A 19,007-nucleotide genomic window follows, 5' to 3' on the forward strand; every position below is an offset into this window, starting at 1 on the left:
TCAAATTTTATTCTACTGCACTTTACACCACTTTACTTTATGCCACTCTACTCCGCTGTATGACATTCCACTGTATAGCACTCTACTATATGACACTCCATGCTACTCTACTCCACTCTAAACAATTCTACTTCACTTCATGCCACTCTCCTCCACTGTATGTCCCTCCACTCTGTGCCACTCTACACTACTCCACTGTACACCACTCTACCATACTTGACTCCACTTAACTTTATTCACCTTCACTACACTCTACTCCACTCAACGCACTCTACTCTATGCCACTCTGTACTACACCACTCAATTCTACAGCAGTCTGATCTACAACACTATTCTACAACACTTAATGATACTCTACGACACTCTGTTCCACTTGCTAACCTACTCTGTGACACCTTATGCCACTCTCCTCTACACCAGTAATTCTTAGCCATGCTTAACAGCAGCCACGCTGGTCTACAATATGGCTAAAACACATTATCAAAGCCAATAACTCTTGCTCAGGTGAGACACATTGAAATTGCCAATGCTTGTTTTCCCTTCCATACTCAGCCACTGCTCCTCCGTTGCTCCCTGCGTCCATCTGGCCTGCAGTCCTGTGTCTTTTTTCTAATGTTTAGCTTGTTTAAATGTGCAGGCACCAAAATGTTGCTGTCCCTTCTGTTTTAAATAAAATCGCAGAAGCACTACCTCATCTTTATATGTTTTTATGTACTGATAATACAAAAAAGCTATGGATCTGTCATAACACATGCATACCTACAGAATGAGGCGAATGCCTGCATGTGCTTTGTCTCATCTGTCCTCTATTTTGTTCTTGCTGTACAGCATTGGCATCTAGCTGACCTGTACTGCATGCAAACGGCACTGCCCGAGTTAATAAGCCTTACTGTGAAACCTATTGGCTTTACCAATGCTTATTAAAAGATGACAGTATGGTAGCCAGAATTTTCCTCTCCTGATTGGCTTCTGTTGAAATCATTGCAGCAGCCTTGGGGGGGGGGGGGGGGGGGGGGGGGGGGGCATCTGGCATGGCTATTCTATCATGCTTTTCCGGCCATGTGTATCGGCACTATACGTCCCTCCTGTAAGAGGGGGCTACACTGCCAGTACCCACATCAGAAGTATCCGTGACGTGGGACACCTGTATGTTGGTGCTTGCAGACATAGTGTACATGATAGTCCTGCAGATAGAACTAGGTACTGCTGAAACAGCAGGACAGCGAATGTGGGAACCCACATAGCATTGCTAGTTGCAGAGCCAGCGAAGACTCCACCATCAGGAACGATGCTTTCTCGCGCCCTTGAATATGTGAGGAACGCTAAGTAGGGCGGGAGGCCGTCTGCTATTTTTAGCAGATGCCCTGCGACCTCCTAAACCCGTATCAGCCCCTCAGCCTGTGTGCCTTGGTGTAACACGCACACAGCCGAAACCAAGAATCAAAAATCAAGAACCATCAAAAAACACAAGGCAGGTTAGCAGATGTGTTTCTATAAAAACTTTTATTTTCTGTCAAAAAACCAATAAATATTTGGCTTTGCAATCTTTGATCTGATAGGAAAGTGGTCATACATTTGAGGTAGAGGAGAAAAACCGATACAGTAAATTCGGACATTTAGGTAGTTAAATATATATATTTTTACAACATAGAGAAACAACACTTTATTATGTACAAAAATAAACGTTTTCTGCTCCATGGGCAGAGAAGTGCAGAACAATAGAGAGGACTAACTAACACTGTTAGAACACAGGAACCAGATCACAACACAGTACGCTGGTGGGACGGGGCACTGGAAGAGGGGCCGCTAGGTAGTTAGGTAGTACAGTAGGAGGTGGGGTGCTTAGAAAGAGCCCCCGTTACTCTACCCCACGCATCCCAGCTTTGGACCCCCACTTATTTCGTGGTTTCAGGGCCAGGGCTTTAGCGCGTGTAGGCGCTTTTGGAAAATAAAAAATACAAATAAAATAAATGATGGAACTGGCAGAATACACTCTTCACTCTACCATCGCCCCCCACCCCCAACCTCTACCACCCACCCTCCCCACCACAGCCTTTTTTTCCTTGGTGGGTGGGGCATGAATAAAGGGGCGGGATTTGTCACGGATGAACACGAAGTTGTATCAAGGTACCAAACTGGGCAGGTGGTTTATATGGAGAGCTAAGCATGCTTGGAGGTGCCTTTGGGTGGGGTAGGAGGCACAAGGCATACCCAAACGTGAACGCGCTGTCTGTACTTTTTTTGTAACTTATCACCGCAGTATTTTGCAAAATCCTGGAAAAGGATGGCAGGGGATTGCAGCAATATCTACATATTCTGGAGGGGGGGTTTGATAAACACAAAAACTTACATGTTCACTTTTTATTCCAGTGGGAAAATTCCGCAGTGAGTGGAGAGCATTGAAAGGGGCATGGAAGGGAAACGGTGAATGCCTCAGTGGACCGAGCCCTGGAGGTAACCAGTCACCCACATGACATATGAGGCTGGCACGATATGCCCTAACAGGGTACCCACCCTGAGGGCTGTGCTTGGGAATTCTTGCGAAAGAAGCTTAATGAGGCACCTAACGATGTGTGTGTTTTCTCTTCCGACGGCACACTCGTGATTCCGGCCTGGCCGGATTGTCCTTATCAAGGCCAGACAGGGGGGCCCTGGAGCCCTGCGGCAGCTCTGATCTCCCCCTGGATGTTCTGCCTGTGGTGGACTCCAGAGACCTCTTCTCCCGGTTGGTAGGAGTTCACATTGCGGGAACGGTGCGGTGCGTGCCTATTTTTTGGGGGGAGAGCGAGTGGAGACAGACTCGGTACTACTCGTGTCTCAGGACAGTGTGGGTACCTCTCGCTTCCGCTTCTTAAACGTGTAGTGTAGGGATAACCAAGAATTGTTGAGCGGTGCAGTTCGACGCTTATGACCCTTTTCTGGCACAGGCGTGACGCAGTCCAACTGGGGTCCGAGGGGCCTGTGCTGCGCACGCAGGAGGTGGGGCAAGGCTGGTAGGCTGTAGGAACACTTCTAGGACCAGTTCTCGGCCATCACCTCTCCCCCGTTTCATATTTCTTGTCCTGGGGGGCATTGCACACTCAGTGGTCAGTGAAAGGAAGTCCCGGCCTGGACGGGGAGTCTGCGCTCCTCGCACACTCAGTTCGTGGTCAGTGCTTGCGCCTAGGGGTTCAGCTCCAGAGCCCACACCTGCTGGGGCCAGCCCGTCCGCCCCTTCATCTTCTTCTCTCCTGGGCCCAGGGAGGGCGGGAACACTTCCCCCTGTGGAGGAGAGAGAAAGAACGTGAGCAGGAGGCGTGAACATGAAATAAGGGAGAGAGAGAAGGGAGAGAGTGGAGAGAGACAGTGATAACATGAGAGAATGACAGACCTGCGCACGAGAGACAGGACACACGGGAGTGCTGGGCAGAAAACACAAGGGAGGGACTGCCCATCAGAGGACAGAGCGCACACCAGAGAAAGACCGTCCATCAAATCACAGCGCGCAAGAGAGGGACAGCAAATCACTCGGGCAGTGCACACCATAAACTGCTATTACAGTGGTATCGCACACTAGAAACTGCGCATTACAGTGGTATCGCACACTAGAAACTGCGCATTACAGCGGCATGGCACACTAGAAACTGCGCATTACAGCGGCATGGCACACTAGAAACTGCGCATTACAGCGGCATGGCACACTAGAAACTGCGCATTACAGCGGCATGGCACACTAGAAACTGCGCATTACAGCGGCATGGCACACTAGAAACAGCGCATTACAGCGGCATGGCACACTAGAAACTGCGCATTACAGCGGCATCCACACTAGAAACTGCGCATTACAGGGGCAGTGCACATTAGAAACTGCGCATCACAGGGGCAGCTAATACTAGAAACTGCGCATCACAGGGGCAGCTAATACTAGAAACTGCGCGTCACAGGGCCAGCGTACAAGGGAGAGACACTGCACATTACAGGGGCGGCGCACGCGAGAAAGACTGCACATTACACGGGCAGCGCACATAAAACGAGGCGGTAAAAAACAATAGGATGGAGAAACATTTTAAGAGATAGAAGGGGAATAAGAGGGAAACCGATAAAAACAAAGCAACGAACAATGGCCAACAGCAGCCACATCCGCAGTGTGTGTCCAAATGGCCCGCCCCCTCCCGCCGGCAACATTCGCGGCACAATGTCCGCGAGGGCCTGTCACACCGGCGCTGCCACCCGGGTCACTGCAGAGCACAGGAAGAGAGAGTGTGCGCAGGAACATCGCGAGAGTAAGTCACAATTCACCCCCTCCGCTCCACTCGGCAGTATACAGTGTGTTTACACAAAAGTCTTTTTTATTAATGATAATATTAAAAAGCGTAGGTCATAAATTAGCTTTGTTTTATTTTAGATATTCTTTTACAAAGTCACTTGCTGCTTACAAGTACATCCTCACATTTGTTTTTTCCCGATTCATTCGGACTGAAGTGATATTACGAGCCTTCTCAGACTGGCATCTTCTCATGGATGTTTTTAAAATTAATTATGCGACTACAATCTCGCTTATTTTGCTTCTTTCCCTCCTACTCTTCTCACAGAAACATAAAATGACGGGGTGCGAACATAAAACGAATCAACTAGTTAGTCGTTCATGTGACTTTGAGGGAATGGTTTCACGATCCATTTACATTTTTCGAAAGTTTTTTTTTTTAATAACTCTGGCACCGTTGGACATATTTGTGGAGAATACAAAAGTTACATTTCTGATAAAAATGTTCTATTTTAAAATTTTAAAACGTGTTATTTTTTCTACGTCCACTTGCCGCCGGTTCTTGAACTATTATGCTCACATTTAGGCGCCCTTTCCTATTTGTGGAGTCAAAAAATACTTTTTTCACCTGAGAACCATTATTTGGTCAGCCCGTCTTTATTTTTAATGGGACATAAAGGCCTCTGAGAGTAGGGTCAGGGCACGGGGGGCGGCTAGAAGCTTCGTACAGGGCGCTCACCCCCGGGACATGCCCAGCGGCAGTTGTGCCCACCGTGGATTCCTGCCCTACGGATCCGCGCGCTGTGCCATGTAACGGGGGCTCACAGCCGTTCTCTGCAAGTAATGTGGGCACAGTAACACACCCGACCGAAGTAATAAAGGACACTGTTAGTGAAGAGGACTTATGTATCTCTTTAAAAAAGAATACTAACATCTTATAAAAAAAACAACCTCCTGAAAAACTTTGGTTGAAGGGACATCATCATCATGTTTCAAAACTACATAGGTATAAGGGAGATTGGCTGCGGTTTCAACAAAGGCGCAGCCCATGCCCCATGTGGGACATGCACAGGGCTGGGCAAAAGACCAGAGCTAGTGTGTGCTGCCTGCTTCCTTCCATGCCCAGGAATAAAAAATGGTGAGTCCTTGGCCGGAGGCTTGAAGGGCAAAGGGGCATGCCCTGTACCTCATATTGGTGTGTAGTGTTGACGTGCATAGAGTAAGGCCATGCCCTGTATGTCATACACCTCTGTACACAGTGTTCACTAGCATGGTAACAGGCCATGCCCTGTATGTCATACACCTCTGTATACAGTGTTCACTAGCATGGTGACAGGCCATGCCCTGTATGTCATATACCTCTGTACATAATGTTCACTAGCATGGTGACAGGCCATGTGCTGTATGTCATATACCTCTGTGTACAGTGTTCACTAGCAGGGTGACAGGCCTTGCCCTGTATGTCATATACCTCTGTACATAATGTTCACTAGCATGGTGACAGGCCATGTGCTGTATGTCATATACCTCTGTGTACAGTGTTCACTAGCAGGGTGACAGGCCATGCCCTGTTTGTCATATACGTCTGTGTATAATGATCACTACCATGCTAACAGGCCAGGCCCTGTACGTCATATACTCCTGTGTATACTTTTCACTAGCATGGTAACAGGCCATGCCCCCTATGCCATATACCTCTGTGTATAGTGTTCACCTGCATGGTGAGAGTCCATGCTTTGTATATCATAAACCTCTGTATATAGTGTTCACTAGCATGGAGACAGGCCATGCCCTGTATGTCATATACCCCTGTGTATACTGTTCACTAGCATGGTGACAGGCTATGCCTTGTATGTCAGTCATATACCTCTGTGTATCATGTTCACTGGCATGGCGACAAGCCATGCACGATGTGTGAAATACCTTTGTAAATAGTGTTCACTGGCATAGTGGCAGGCCATGCCCAGTGTGTCATACACCTCTGTGTATAGTGTTAACTTGCATGGTGACCGGTCATTTGCTGCATGTGATAGACGCCTGTGACTAGTGTACACTCTCATGGTGATAGGCCATGCCATGTGTGTCATATATATCTGTGTATAGTGTTCACTAGCATGGTGACATGCAATGCACTGCATGTGAAATACTGTTGTGAATAATGTTAACTGATATGGTGACAGGCCATGCCCTCTATGTCATATACCTTAATGTATAGTGTTCATTGGCATGGTGAAAGACCGTTCTCGTTGTTCACTCCATACATGTATGCCCTGTGCCCATAAATGGGATGAGCTCTATGCCTAGGTGAAGCAGACACGCCGGGCCTTTTTTTTGTTTTATCGGGCATGGCCTAAAGCAATTTTGTTTGTTCTGACTTTTATATTGATGATGTCATTTCTGATGCCATGAGGCGTGCATGAAGCGGTAGTGTTGTAGTTGTGCGTTTTACCACAACTGGTGAATTTCTGGGAGTTTTAGGTTTCTTAATGTTCTCATTAAGACCCTAAACTGTTTATTTCAGGGACTGTATAACATTTTAGGGTGTGCAAAGTTAGGACTTATCTCCCCAGGTAGCGTCCTGAAAAGATCATGGCCCTAAAAGACACAGAACTTCCAGGGGGACAGGGTTTAAGGTGTTAGTACAGAAAGGACACAAAATTCCAGCGACCTTTGCAGCGAAGTAATATAACAAGCGCATGACATGGAAGCAAGTGGGAGAGTTCTGAAGTAGAAAAGTAATAAGAAAAAAAAACACTTTAAAAAATGAATCAATGGTGTTAGTTTGAAGGCATCTGATCTGGCACTGAGAAGGTACTGTTAGTGGAAGCTGGCGGTAGCGGGAATCCTAAAGCTCTGAGGCGCAAGACAATGGCACTGCAGTGGTACCATGCACTACCTTGTGGGTGATCTGGCACTGGTGAATACAACACACTGCAGTGGTACCAGGCACTACCTTGTGGATGATCTGGCACTGGTGAATACAACACACGGCAGTGGTACCAGGCACTACCTTGTGGGTGATCTGGCACAGGTGAATACAACACACTGCAGTGGTACCAGGCACTACCTTGTGGGTGATCTGGCACTGGTGAATACAACACACTGCAGTGGTACCAGGCACTACCTTGTGGATGATCTGGCACTGGTGAATACAACACACTGCAGTGGTACCAGGCACTACCCCGATGCTTCTGGGTGATCTGGCGCTGGTGAATACAGCACACTGCAGAGGTACCAGGCACTACCTTGTGGGTGATCTGGCACTGGTGAATACAACACACGGCAGTGGTACCAGGCACTACCCCGACGCTTCTGGGTGATCTGGCGCTGGTGAATACAACACACTGCAGTGGTACCAGGCACTGCCCCGACGCTTCTGGGTGATCTGGCTCTGGTGAATACAACACACTGCAGTGGTACCAGGCACTACCCCGACGCTTCTGGGTGATCTGGCGCTGGTGAATACAACACACTGCAGTGGTACCAGGCACTACCTTGTGGGTGATCTGGCACTGGTGAATACAACACACGGCAGTGGTACCAGGCACTACCCGGATGCTTCTGGGTGATCTGGCGCTGGTGAATACAACACACTGCAGTGGTACCAGGCACTACCTTGTGGGTGATCTGGCACTGGTGAATACAACACACTGCAGTGGTACCAGGCACTACCCCGATGCTTCTGGGTGATCTGGCGCTGGTGAATACAGCACACTGCAGAGGTACCAGGCACTGCCCCGATGCTTCTGGGTGATCTGGCACTGGTGAATACAACACACTGCAGTGGTACCAGGCACTACCCCGATGCTTCTGGGTGATCTGGCGCTGGTGAATACAACACACTGCAGTGGTACCAGGCACTACCTTGTGGGTGATCTGGCACTGGTGAATACAACACACTGCAGTGGTACCAGGCACTACCCCGATGCTTCTGGGTGATCTGGCGCTGGTGAATACAGCACACTGCAGAGGTACCAGGCACTGCCCCGACGCTTCTGGGTGATCTGGCACTGGTGAATACAACACACTGCAGTGGTACCAGGCACTACCCCGATGCTTCTGGGTGATCTGGCGCTGGTGAATACAACACACTGCAGAGGTACCAGGCACTACCTTGTGGGTGATCTGGCACTGGTGAATACAACACACTGCAGTGGTACCAGGCACTACCGCGATGCTTCTGGGTGATCTGGCGCTGGTGAATACAACACACTGCAGTGGTACCAGGCACTACCTTGTGGGTGATCTGGCACTGGTGAATACAACACACTGCAGTGGTACCAGGCACTACCCCGATGCTTCTGGGTGATCTGGCGCTGGTGAATACAGCACACTGCAGAGGTACCAGGCACTGCCCCGACGCTTCTGGGTGATCTGGCACTGGTGAATACAACACACGGCAGTGGTACCAGGCACTACCCGGATGCTTCTGGGTGATCTGGCGCTGGTGAATACAACACACTGCAGTGGTACCAGGCACTATCTTGTGGGTGATCTGGCGCTGGTGAATACAACACACTGCAGTGGTACCAGGCACTGCCCCGACGCTTCTGGGTGATCTGGCACTGGTGAATACAACACACTGCAGTGGTACCAGGCACTGCCCCGACGCTTCTGGGTGATCTGGCACTGGTGAATACAACACACTGCAGTGTTACCAGGCACTGCCCCGATGCTTCTGGGTGATCTGGCGCTGGTGAATACAACACACTGCAGAGGTACCAGGCACTGCCCCGACGCTTCTGGGTGATCTGGCACTGGTGAATACAACACACTGCAGTGGTACCAGGCACTGCCCCGACGCTTCTGGGTGATCTGGCACTGGTGAATACAACACACTGCAGTGGTACCAGGCACTACCCCGATGCTTCTGGGTGATCTGGCGCTGGTGAATACAACACACTGCAGTGGTACCAGGCACTATCTTGTGGGTGATCTGGCGCTGGTGAATACAACACACTGCAGTGGTACCAGGCACTGCCCCGACGCTTCTGGGTGATCTGGCACTGGTGAATACAACACACTGCAGTGTTACCAGGCACTGCCCCGATGCTTCTGGGTGATCTGGCGCTGGTGAATACAACACACTGCAGTGGTACCAGGCACTACCCCGATGCTTCTGGGTGATCTGGCGCTGGTGAATACACTGAGGGAGTCACTCCCGGGCGCTCACTCCGTTGAAGTCCTGCTCGCCCGGCTCACACTTCTCGGGCACTGCCCTCGTCCTAGGCAGGCCCGGCTGCTGCTCTAGCCTCACTCTTCAGCGGGTGAATGCCGCCGCTACGCAGCAGGCCGGAGCCCCAGAGGTCCGGCTGTAAACGTCCGGCCACAGTGATAGGCACAGGCCGGTGGCACCCGAGCTCTCTTCTGCACCGCTAAGATTTTGTGCAAAAATGTAGCCGCTTCGAAACAGACAATTCACAGAATCGCTTTAGTTATCTGCATATTTCAGCGGAAAAGTTAATCAAACTTAAAGTTTTTTCGCCAAGGGATTGTCGCACTTTGTAATTTGTTAGAGCCTGCTTATATTTAGCTGGCCAAGCACTCATAATAAGGTATCACCTGAAGCACAGAGCTGTGAAGTTGTAATCAGTTCGTTTTTACTCTCGGATCGCAGGATACGTCACTGCTACCAAATGAACAAACTGCTTCTTGTTTATTCGACATTATCTCTGTCTACAGCGTCGGCTCCGGCGCTGCATGCAGTGCGCGAACCGAAAAGAAAGCTACCCCCGACAGCCGGTGTCCTACTGCTGCTTACCAACCTTAGTGTGCACTGACGCTCCGTGGCGCTCACCTCGTACTGACCGCGTGATCCGCGGCTCTAATGGCGCTCATGCTTCTCTGTGAGCGGCAGCGGCGCCACCCTGGGCATTCCTGAGCAGTGTGGGGCCTCACAGCGCTATGCTTGCATGGCACAGGTCTTTGTTTTACTGCGCACCTAATAAACTGATGTGGAAAACTTGCTCTCAGTCGCTGAAAACCCATGATTCTCACAGAAAATTCAGAGGGCTAACTCTCACCCCCCCCCCACCCCTTTTTTTCATACCCATGTTAAGGATTGCCACAATATGTGTGTGTGTGCGCGCGCATGCACACACGCACACACACGTATATATATATATATACATATACATATATATATATACACATATATATATATATATATATATACATATATATATATATATACACTCACATATATATAGTTGTGGTAGCCACTGTAGTTTTAGTTAGAGTTCGCAGACATAGCAATTCCTTAGAATTTTGATTGCTAATAACTTTGCACTTGTTTTACGAATCTCCACAAAACTTCGCAGGCCAATTTCTAGTTTCTAAATTGGTGGATGACGCAAAATTTTAGTGGTTTGTTAAGGGGCTGCAAAGATTAAAGGGGAATCACAAAAAGTATTTTGACACCAATGCATTTTTCCGTAGACATTGTACTCATGTGTAGCACGAAAAAGGCTGAACGGATAGCAATGAAATTTGGCAGGAATATAGATTCTGGTGCAAGGATTATCCTTTTGGGTAGTACAGGCAAGTACAGTAAGATTTTTAACTTATCATGTATTTTAACTTAGTGATATCTTTTGTGGTGATTTTATGGTATTTTATAAAAAGTACAGTCGTACCTAGCGATGACAAGTCATTATTTGATTAGATAATGACTGCCTTTACAAAAGTTAATGTGTATGTATATATTTATGATTATTTCATGAAAAAAATAAAGGTTAAAGAGAAGTTATAGTTAAGGAAATCTTTAAACCTTCTTTCCATACAAATCTAATGTAAACTACACATAAGTTTAAGATTCTAATTTCTACCACCTTCAGTTTACTACAAGTCATGACCTCAGTACACAATCCAGTCACCTCGCTCACCACACTACATTAACTATAGTTTGCCACTCTGCCATGCATTGTTCTTTGAAATTATGTTTTTTGAGATGCCATAAGTGTTGTTATGAATGTTATTTCACATGCATTATCATGTAATATGCAAGGATTTAACAAATGCATGGAGAAGGGACCAGTTATAGCTAATATAGTGCGGTGACAGACTTGTGTACAGAGGTGCACAATTTGTAGTAAATTAATGGTAGTGAGTAAACTAGAAATGTTAAGTTATAACTAACTTTAGAACTTCTAAAGTTTGTGTATTTCAGGTTGGGTTTGTATAGAAAAAATTAAGTTTTCCTAACTATAACTTAACTTTAACCTTTGTTTAAAAAAAAAAAATATATATATATATATATATATATATATATATATATAAAACACATATATGTACATATATATATATACACACACACACAAATATATATATACATATATATATACCTCTGCTTTTTTAATTTAACTAAAACATTTCCTCAAATTTTTGTTAAAAGGCATCTGTCCCCAGATAGTTAATTTAGATAGTTAGATAGTTGAGATACCTTAGAAGGACTGGAAGGGAGGAAGTCTCCTGTGCTTTGAAACTAATAGCAGGACAGGCCACTAAACAAGAAAGGAGCCTTAAATGTAAAGGTGTGCAAGTGGTTAATCTGCTTGGAAGCTGGTATTGGATTTGACTGCTGGAGTCACAACGCCCCTTGATGGCAAAGATTTATTTTTTGAGACATATTTTATAGGATGTTACCAGCTGACGAGTACACACTTTTGATGGATAGTTATGAAACATGTCCGCACTAGATACATTTAGTGCATTAACAAAATCTATATATTTTGGAAGCACTTTTTTAATCTAAAACCTAAATATTTTTGTGGCAGCCTATATTATAGTGTGTGTAATACAGGTTTAGCCTAATGAGATAAATATTCACAGTGCTTTCAGTCAAAGTCTGGAACCTCGTTGATTTAAAAAATACTCTGATCTCTATTCTCCACTGCACCACCCAGGATTTAATTCTGTGGCTCTCCGGTCCCACACATCGACCTCTGCAGTGATCGCATTAACAAAGAGAGGTTTAGTAACGTTAAATAGTGGATATGTTGCATTTAAGGTGTGCGATGTTAGATAAGCACTTACCTAAAGGCCAAAGACCAACAAAATAGTTACAGGGTATTTTATCATTTTAGCTACAGGTTTGATTCTGTCCCCAGCTCACTAACTTTAACACATGGCAGTCGGGGTCGCACTTCTCATACTTTTTAATGCACTTCGACCACTCGGTGGATGGAAGCGAGTCAGACTGAGACAAGTACATGGCTACTTTTGATCCAAAAAAGTAACAATAGTTTGAACCCTATTCCATATTTCATATGCTATTTCTGTCAAACTGCTAATGCAGAATAAAGTCCTCAAAGATCATAAGAGTATGTGGAGCTATTAAGTATTTTTTGATAAAAGACATGAAATGATATATCTATTTACCCTCAGAATAGGTGCATGTCATTGAGGTATTCTGCTGACATCGTGCACAACTAGGGTGAGGAGTCTGTAGTTGTCTCCAGAACTATATATTTTTGAAAATTAATTGCCTGATTATCTTTGCCGTTTGTTTAAGAAAATTTATTTTTCTTACCAGAATGTTAACTGAAAACAGTAAGTGAAACGCTGAACTATACTGTGTGTTTGGCTGTAGAAAAAATACCAGAAGCTCCAGTACTGGGACCTCTTAAATATATTTAATATTTTATGGATCCCAGCGACTATGGACTTTTATACTCTTGCATTGTGTTCAGTAAAAGCACGGTATATGTTGGTATGCATTTGCGTGTGGTCAGAAATATATGCGCGTGTTTGTATACATGTGCATAATGTGTATTCATATGTTGGGAGTATTTACATATATAGTTTTACACATATACACAGATACACTAAACTGTAAGGATGTGAATGGTTAACGTCCGATCATTGCTAAAAATGTTTATTTCGGCTCTTGCCTACATGTTTAAAAATGTTGCCTATATTTTAGTACATTCCCATATAGGCCCTCACTCGGTGTAAATGCTATTCTATTTCCGTAAACATAAATGCACCTTTCGCTTGTTTCGATGAACAGGGTGTGATGTGCGCTCGTGCTTGCAGCGTTTTCTCTGTACGTTAATGGACTCTCTTTGCAGGACCAGTGCCCTTTTAGATTACTAAAGCATTGTGTGTGCACGTGACTGCACCCATAGGCCTGGCGGGCGCTCCCATTACACGTTTTACCTAATGGCCAGTGCTGTTTGCAAAGATATGTTTCATATTTATTACCAATACTCAAGTCACTATTTAGGTAAGTAATCTGTCCGGTGGATTATTGCGAAATGTCTGCCTTTTTACAAGTGCATTATATCCTAATGCAAATATGACGAGGCATACTGGAGCACCCATCCCCCAAGCTGTAAATCAGGCCTTTAGTGGTTACATAGCCGCCGGGCCGCTGATAAATGCGCTCGCGAACACAGGGTTTTGTGAGCGCTCCATATTTGCAAGGCCAGAACTGTAGCCCCTCGCCTACCTGTCCTGACTGGGCACAATTCTTGTAATTGTGCCATGTTTACCCTTAATTGTGCACAGCTTAAAGCACTGCGAACACTGAAACACAGTCTCCGTTCGAAAATATATTCTTTTTTAGTGCGGGGGCTTTCTCCTGTTCGTTTTGTTGACTCATCACCTGTACTTGTTTCGATGTTACGGGAGGCCCTGTCGCCCCTTGTGTTTGCATACATAACCTGTTTACAGTTGTCATTCATTCTACGTAGCTCCCCTCGCGGTAACTTCGAAGCGCTAGGCGCGGTGATGCTGCCCGTTACCCTGCTGGTTCTGCAGAAGATTCGGTGTTTCCAGATATGTGTTCTTTGAGAGTGGACCGACCTAGGAGGGCCCTGGGGCCGCTTTCCAACCTGCAGCGTCGGCCTCAGACAATCGCAGCCTGTGCCGGGCTCCTGCAGACGGCGCCCACAGGCCCTGGAAATAAAACTGCTTCCCCGCGGCTGACACAAGCCAGAGCACTGCAAATTGATGGCCATGCTTTTCTCGCGAGACCCAGACACGGAAAATGCATTTGTGTCTGGAGCAAGTCGGGCTCTGTCTACACGAAGGTTTAAGTGAGGTCCTAGAAATGTAGCAAACTGCAGTGCGACTCTAGAATATACAATGTGGAGTGGGGAAAGCTTTCGGACAGTACTTGCAGAAGCATTCAAGGAGGGTGCATCACAGAAATCACCTTCAGAGAAATAAAAAAAACATTTTTTGCAAGTGGGTATCGGAATCATACTGATTTGTGTGGTGGGGTGTAGGAATTGGCAATACATTGGACCCGAATTTCCCTGTTCTGCAGAAAAATAAACTGAAACATCTTTACAAATGCTTCTTATTTCGCACAGTTAAGTGGGGAAAATGTCGGAAAAAAGTGGAACTGAAAAGTTTACAAGCCCGTCCCTTGTGGTCTCAGCTCTTGCCAGGAAACTCTTTCTGTTTGAACCCCTCATTACCAGTCCTCGCTATCTGGCTGCAGCTTTTAATGGGCTGTGAGGGATTCTTTCCGAAGTGCTCTGTTTTCTCTTGGCGTGCGCACGCGTTTTTACAACAAATTAGGAAAGGGCCGTAAGAAATAAAATCAAGCTTTTTAAAGTTCAATGATGCGGTATACAAGCAACAACCACGGCGCTTGTAAAAGGGATGATTCAGGTAGTGTCGTTAATTCTGGCGTTTCCAGCGGGTTTCGGATAATACAAAAGTGTTTAATTATGGATTCAAGACCCGCTATTCGGAAACCTCATTTTCCGATTTATGGATTTGATAAATGGGGTGACGTAGCCCATGGAACATCCGCAGCCTCGCAGAACAGGACCAGGGAGTGTGTAAGTGAATTATCTGTTTCTGGGAAGGCCTATAATCGGGTTGCGCCTCCGGCCGGCTCCAGATGCCCCCTCTGGCGGGTCATTGATGATATCAGGGTGATTATGAGGCGAACTCACGAATTAAAAATGTCCCCTGTCGGTGGGTGCAGGTCGTCTCCGGGGCGCCCCAGCACTTTAATGAGCAGAAATTAACTTTAGTATCCCAATGCATTAAACCGCGGTCCCATAAATAATAAAAACCCCGAAATAAAGGTAAAAGCAATCTACGTTGAGATAATTTTATTTTACATAGTTATAACTATTTGAAGGTTATTTTTTAACGCGTTACAGAGTTTTCTCAGTTCTCATTGCAGGGTGTGCGCCTCATCCGATATTTAAGCTACTGTTTTCTCCTCAAATTACAGTGTTGTATTAATAAAAATAAGGGCAGTTATTCTACTCTTGCATTTTTTTTAATTATGTGAATCATTATTCTGCATTGCCGTGATTTAGTTTTTCTGCCTGGTGCAGCTTGCTATACTTCGCAAATATTTGACATAGGATGGGGTTTATTACAGTGAGATCACACGTTTTTAATTGTTTTTATAGGTTTTTTTGTATGCTGGGGTTCTCCGTCCTTACCGTCTGTCTAAATTTTTCCCTATCCCCCTCCGAGGGGTTCATAAAGGTCTCTCCCCTGGTTCTTTAACGCTTCTCTTATCCCCCCCCCCCCCCCCACCTCAACCACATTTTTTTGTTGATAGAGATCTATCCCCTGGTTTATGAGTCTCTCCTTTTGGGCCCCCCCACCCCCTTAAACTTTGCACCCACTTTCGGGATCATACAGGCTCTTCTCCTAGTCCCTTACTGGCTCCTCTCCTCTTCTTTCCCTTACCTCTGGTTTATCATAGTACAGGCTCCGCTCCCACCCCTTCGGTTCATAAAGGTCCCCCCAGCCTGGGCCCTCACCCCTGGTTCATACACGTTTCTACCCTCCTCCTCTTCGCCCGATCCACCACCTGTTTCATACCGGTCCCCCCCCGGTCCTTACCGTCTCCCCCCTCTTCTTCTTGTCGCCCCGCTTGAGCTCGGCCTTGAAGGCCTCGGCCTCCTCGGGCTGGCTGTCCCGGGCCAGCACCTCCATCAGGTACCCGATGTAGCTGGTCGCCAGGCGCAGGGTCTTGATCTTGGACAGCTTGGTGTCCGCCGGCACGTTGGGGATGCAGTCCCGGAGCTCCGCGAAGGCGCTGTTGATGCTCTCCGTCCTCCGACGCTCCTTCTTCGGGGGGCTAGGCCCTCCCTTTCTCCGGCCCAACCTCCCCGCCAGGGTCTCCAGTCGGCCGGGGCCTTGCACGGGCCCCGGGACCGCGTACTCCGGGCTGAAGGGCGGTGGATTCGCGAACTCGGGAGACATGTCCGCGGAGTTCAGCAGCCAGCCCTGGAAGTAGGGCCGGTCCTGGGGGCACCTGGGGGGGAAGAGGAAGGGGTCGTGCATCATGTGGGGATGCGGCTGGTGGTACCCCCCGACCAGGTTCATGACCTCGTAGTCAGCCACAGGTCGCTGGAGAAGATGTCCTAAGGAGCTGTCAAAGGCACCCTCAAGGCAGCCCCCCGACCCCTCCAATGAGTCTCGGCCGCCTCGGCCTCTCGGTGCACCTTCCGCGTCCACGGGCTCCTCAGACACCTCCGGGAGGTCTTGTGCCTCGAGGCCAGGAGGGGATTGAGTCAGCACAGCCGAGCTCACAGAAGCGTCAGACGATGAAGTGTGAGGGAGAGGCGCGGGGGGATCAGAGAGGGCACCTCCTCAGCCGGGCTCAACCTCTGGGGAAGGTGCTTAACCCCTCAAGGCCCGGCGCCCCGCCTTATATAGCCGGGCTGCAGGCATGTCAGACCGCAGCCCCAGCCAATGGAGAGAGGGACCATGACAGGGAGGGGCGCCCCCTTCCGAACGGTTTACTTTACTATCCCGGAGGATGCCACCAGCCCGGAGATGCACACCTCTGTGCCCCGAAGAGGACAGGCCGGACGGGACTAGAGGAAGGGGCAGTTTTTGGTGATGGGGAGGTGAGGGCGGAAGGAAAGCGGCTGCTTAGGGCGCCGTTTATTAGATGGGCGGTTACTTTTACATTATCTGCAGTTAGGCTGCGTGACGCTTTATGCTGTTATGCTATGTACTCTTATTTATGTCTCGCGCCACCTACTAAAACACCAAAAGCAACCCAAGAAAATACATAAAAATGAGATGAATGTACGATGCATACTGTGGGTGCGGTGCCATTTGATAAACGGATAGACACGGACAAGTGATTTCTGTTTATTTCTGTTACTCGCTTGAAGAACACTTTCGCTGTATATGTCTCGTGGCCCCATGTAAACAACGAGCAGAGCGCTCTGTATACAGTTTACAGCAATGTCTGAATAACTCTGCACTTGTGAAACTGCCTCCGTCCTCTTTGAGGAGCCCCTTCACTGCGGACCACGACCCCCTCACAGTAAACCTCGCAGCCTCCTCCTGGGTCGGACTGGCCTATGGGGCAAACCGGCAGTGCCCGAAGGGCTGGTCTCATGGATCAGGGCGTGGGCCGTGTTTTTTACTGTTGATTTTCTCTGGTATCACCACAAAGCTTGCCTGCAGCAAGGTCAAATGTATGCATTCTCCACCACCGTGCAAACCCTTATACAGCTTGTCTTTATAAGTTTAATACTGCCTTGATTTTTAAATTGGATTTTTTTTTTTAGCCTTCTGATTCGTAAAGGGGAAGGGGCATTTTTTATTTTAGTGCCTGGACCAATTTTCTTTTCCAGTCCGACTATGGCCTCCTCAGACAGCACGTGGACATCGTCACAGCAGACATGATGTCCCCTCACAGCAAACCTGGAGACACCTCCTAGCACACCTGGACCCCCCCCTCGCAGCACACTTGCAGCCACTCACTTCACACACGGAGCTCCTCGCAGCATGCCCAGAGCCCCTCAAAGAAGGCCTGTAGCCCCTCACACCACATCGCGCAGCAGACTTGGAGTCCCCCACAGCACACTGTGAGCCCCCTCACAGCAGACCTGGTGACACCTTCTAGGACCCCTGGAGCACCCTCACAGCACACTAGAAGCCCCCTCATAACACACCTGGAGCCCCCTCACAGCACACCGGAAGCCCCCTCACAGCTCACTTGAAGCCCCCTCACATCACACCGGAAGCCCCCTCACAACACACCTGTAGCCCCATCACAGCACACCGGAAGCCCCCTCACAGCACACTAGAAGCCCCCTCACAACACACCTGAAGTCCCCTCACAGCAGACCTGGAGCCCCCTCACAGCAGACCTGGAGCCCCCTCACAGCACACCTGGAGCCCCAACACAACACACCTGGAGCCCCAACCCAGCACACATGGAGCCCCAACACAGCACACATGGAGCCCCATCTCAGCATACATAGAGCCCCCTCACAGCACATCTGAAGTCCCCCACAGCACACCTGAAGTCCCCTCACAGCACACCCGGAGTCCCTCACAGCACACCTAGAGCCCCCTACATGTAAAACTGTCTTTATGGATATCTTGCAATCTGTCGTAAGGCAAAGTATTTTACCAAAGCTGGGATGCAATATAATACACAGTTAACATGCAAACATTTATAACTCGAGTAACTCTTCAATTTCAGATTTCAAATGCAAAGTAAACAAGCATTTGCAATGCACTAGGGTCTCGCATTTGTCGGAGTTACAGCTATTCCCAGTTGTAAACTCCCAACTGGATTTTTCTTGTGTTAAAAGAAAAAAACTGCGCGATCGCGCTGCTACAGTTCACTCCTAATAATACCTACCGGCAAAAGTGCAATTATGAACATAACCGGAAAAAGTGCAATTAACTGTGTAACAGGGTCGATAGTATGCAAAGCGCTCGACTTCTGCCCAGCGTGATCGCACTGCGAAAATAGAGAAAAAGTAGTCCACAAACCTGACGGGAAACAGCGAGCCTCGCATGTTTT

The 19,007-nt window shown here is 47.7% G+C and overlaps 2 protein-coding genes across 2 annotated transcripts in view; one reads left to right on the top strand and one right to left on the bottom strand.

Moving 5' to 3' along the window:
- SAP30L (SAP30 like) overlaps nucleotides 1–19,007 on the top strand; it is a 387,822-nt gene that overhangs the window by 359,392 nt on the left and 9,423 nt on the right. The gene's annotated exons all lie outside the window — the stretch shown is intronic.
- HAND1 (heart and neural crest derivatives expressed 1) lies at nucleotides 1,485–16,886 on the bottom strand. The gene is made up of 2 exons (XM_069199612.1): nucleotides 16,070–16,886; nucleotides 1,485–3,261 (listed from the first exon to the last, which is right to left on the bottom strand). Exons 1-2 carry the CDS (start codon nucleotides 16,553–16,555, stop codon nucleotides 3,163–3,165), a joined length of 585 nt encoding a protein of 194 aa, XP_069055713.1. The 5' UTR covers nucleotides 16,556–16,886; the 3' UTR covers nucleotides 1,485–3,162.

Source organism: Pleurodeles waltl, chromosome 7 (genome assembly GCF_031143425.1).
Source record: "Pleurodeles waltl isolate 20211129_DDA chromosome 7, aPleWal1.hap1.20221129, whole genome shotgun sequence".
NCBI lineage: Eukaryota > Metazoa > Chordata > Amphibia > Caudata > Salamandridae > Pleurodeles > Pleurodeles waltl.

Coding starts and splice junctions, on each gene's coding strand:
- HAND1 (XM_069199612.1), bottom strand. CDS start 16,555: ATGAACCTGGTCGGGGGGTACCACCAGCCGCATCCCCACATGATGCAC. Junction 3,262..16,069: donor AGAAGAAGAGGGGGGAGACG/GTAAGGACCGGG, acceptor TCTCCTCCACAG/GGGGAAGTGTTCCCGCCCTC.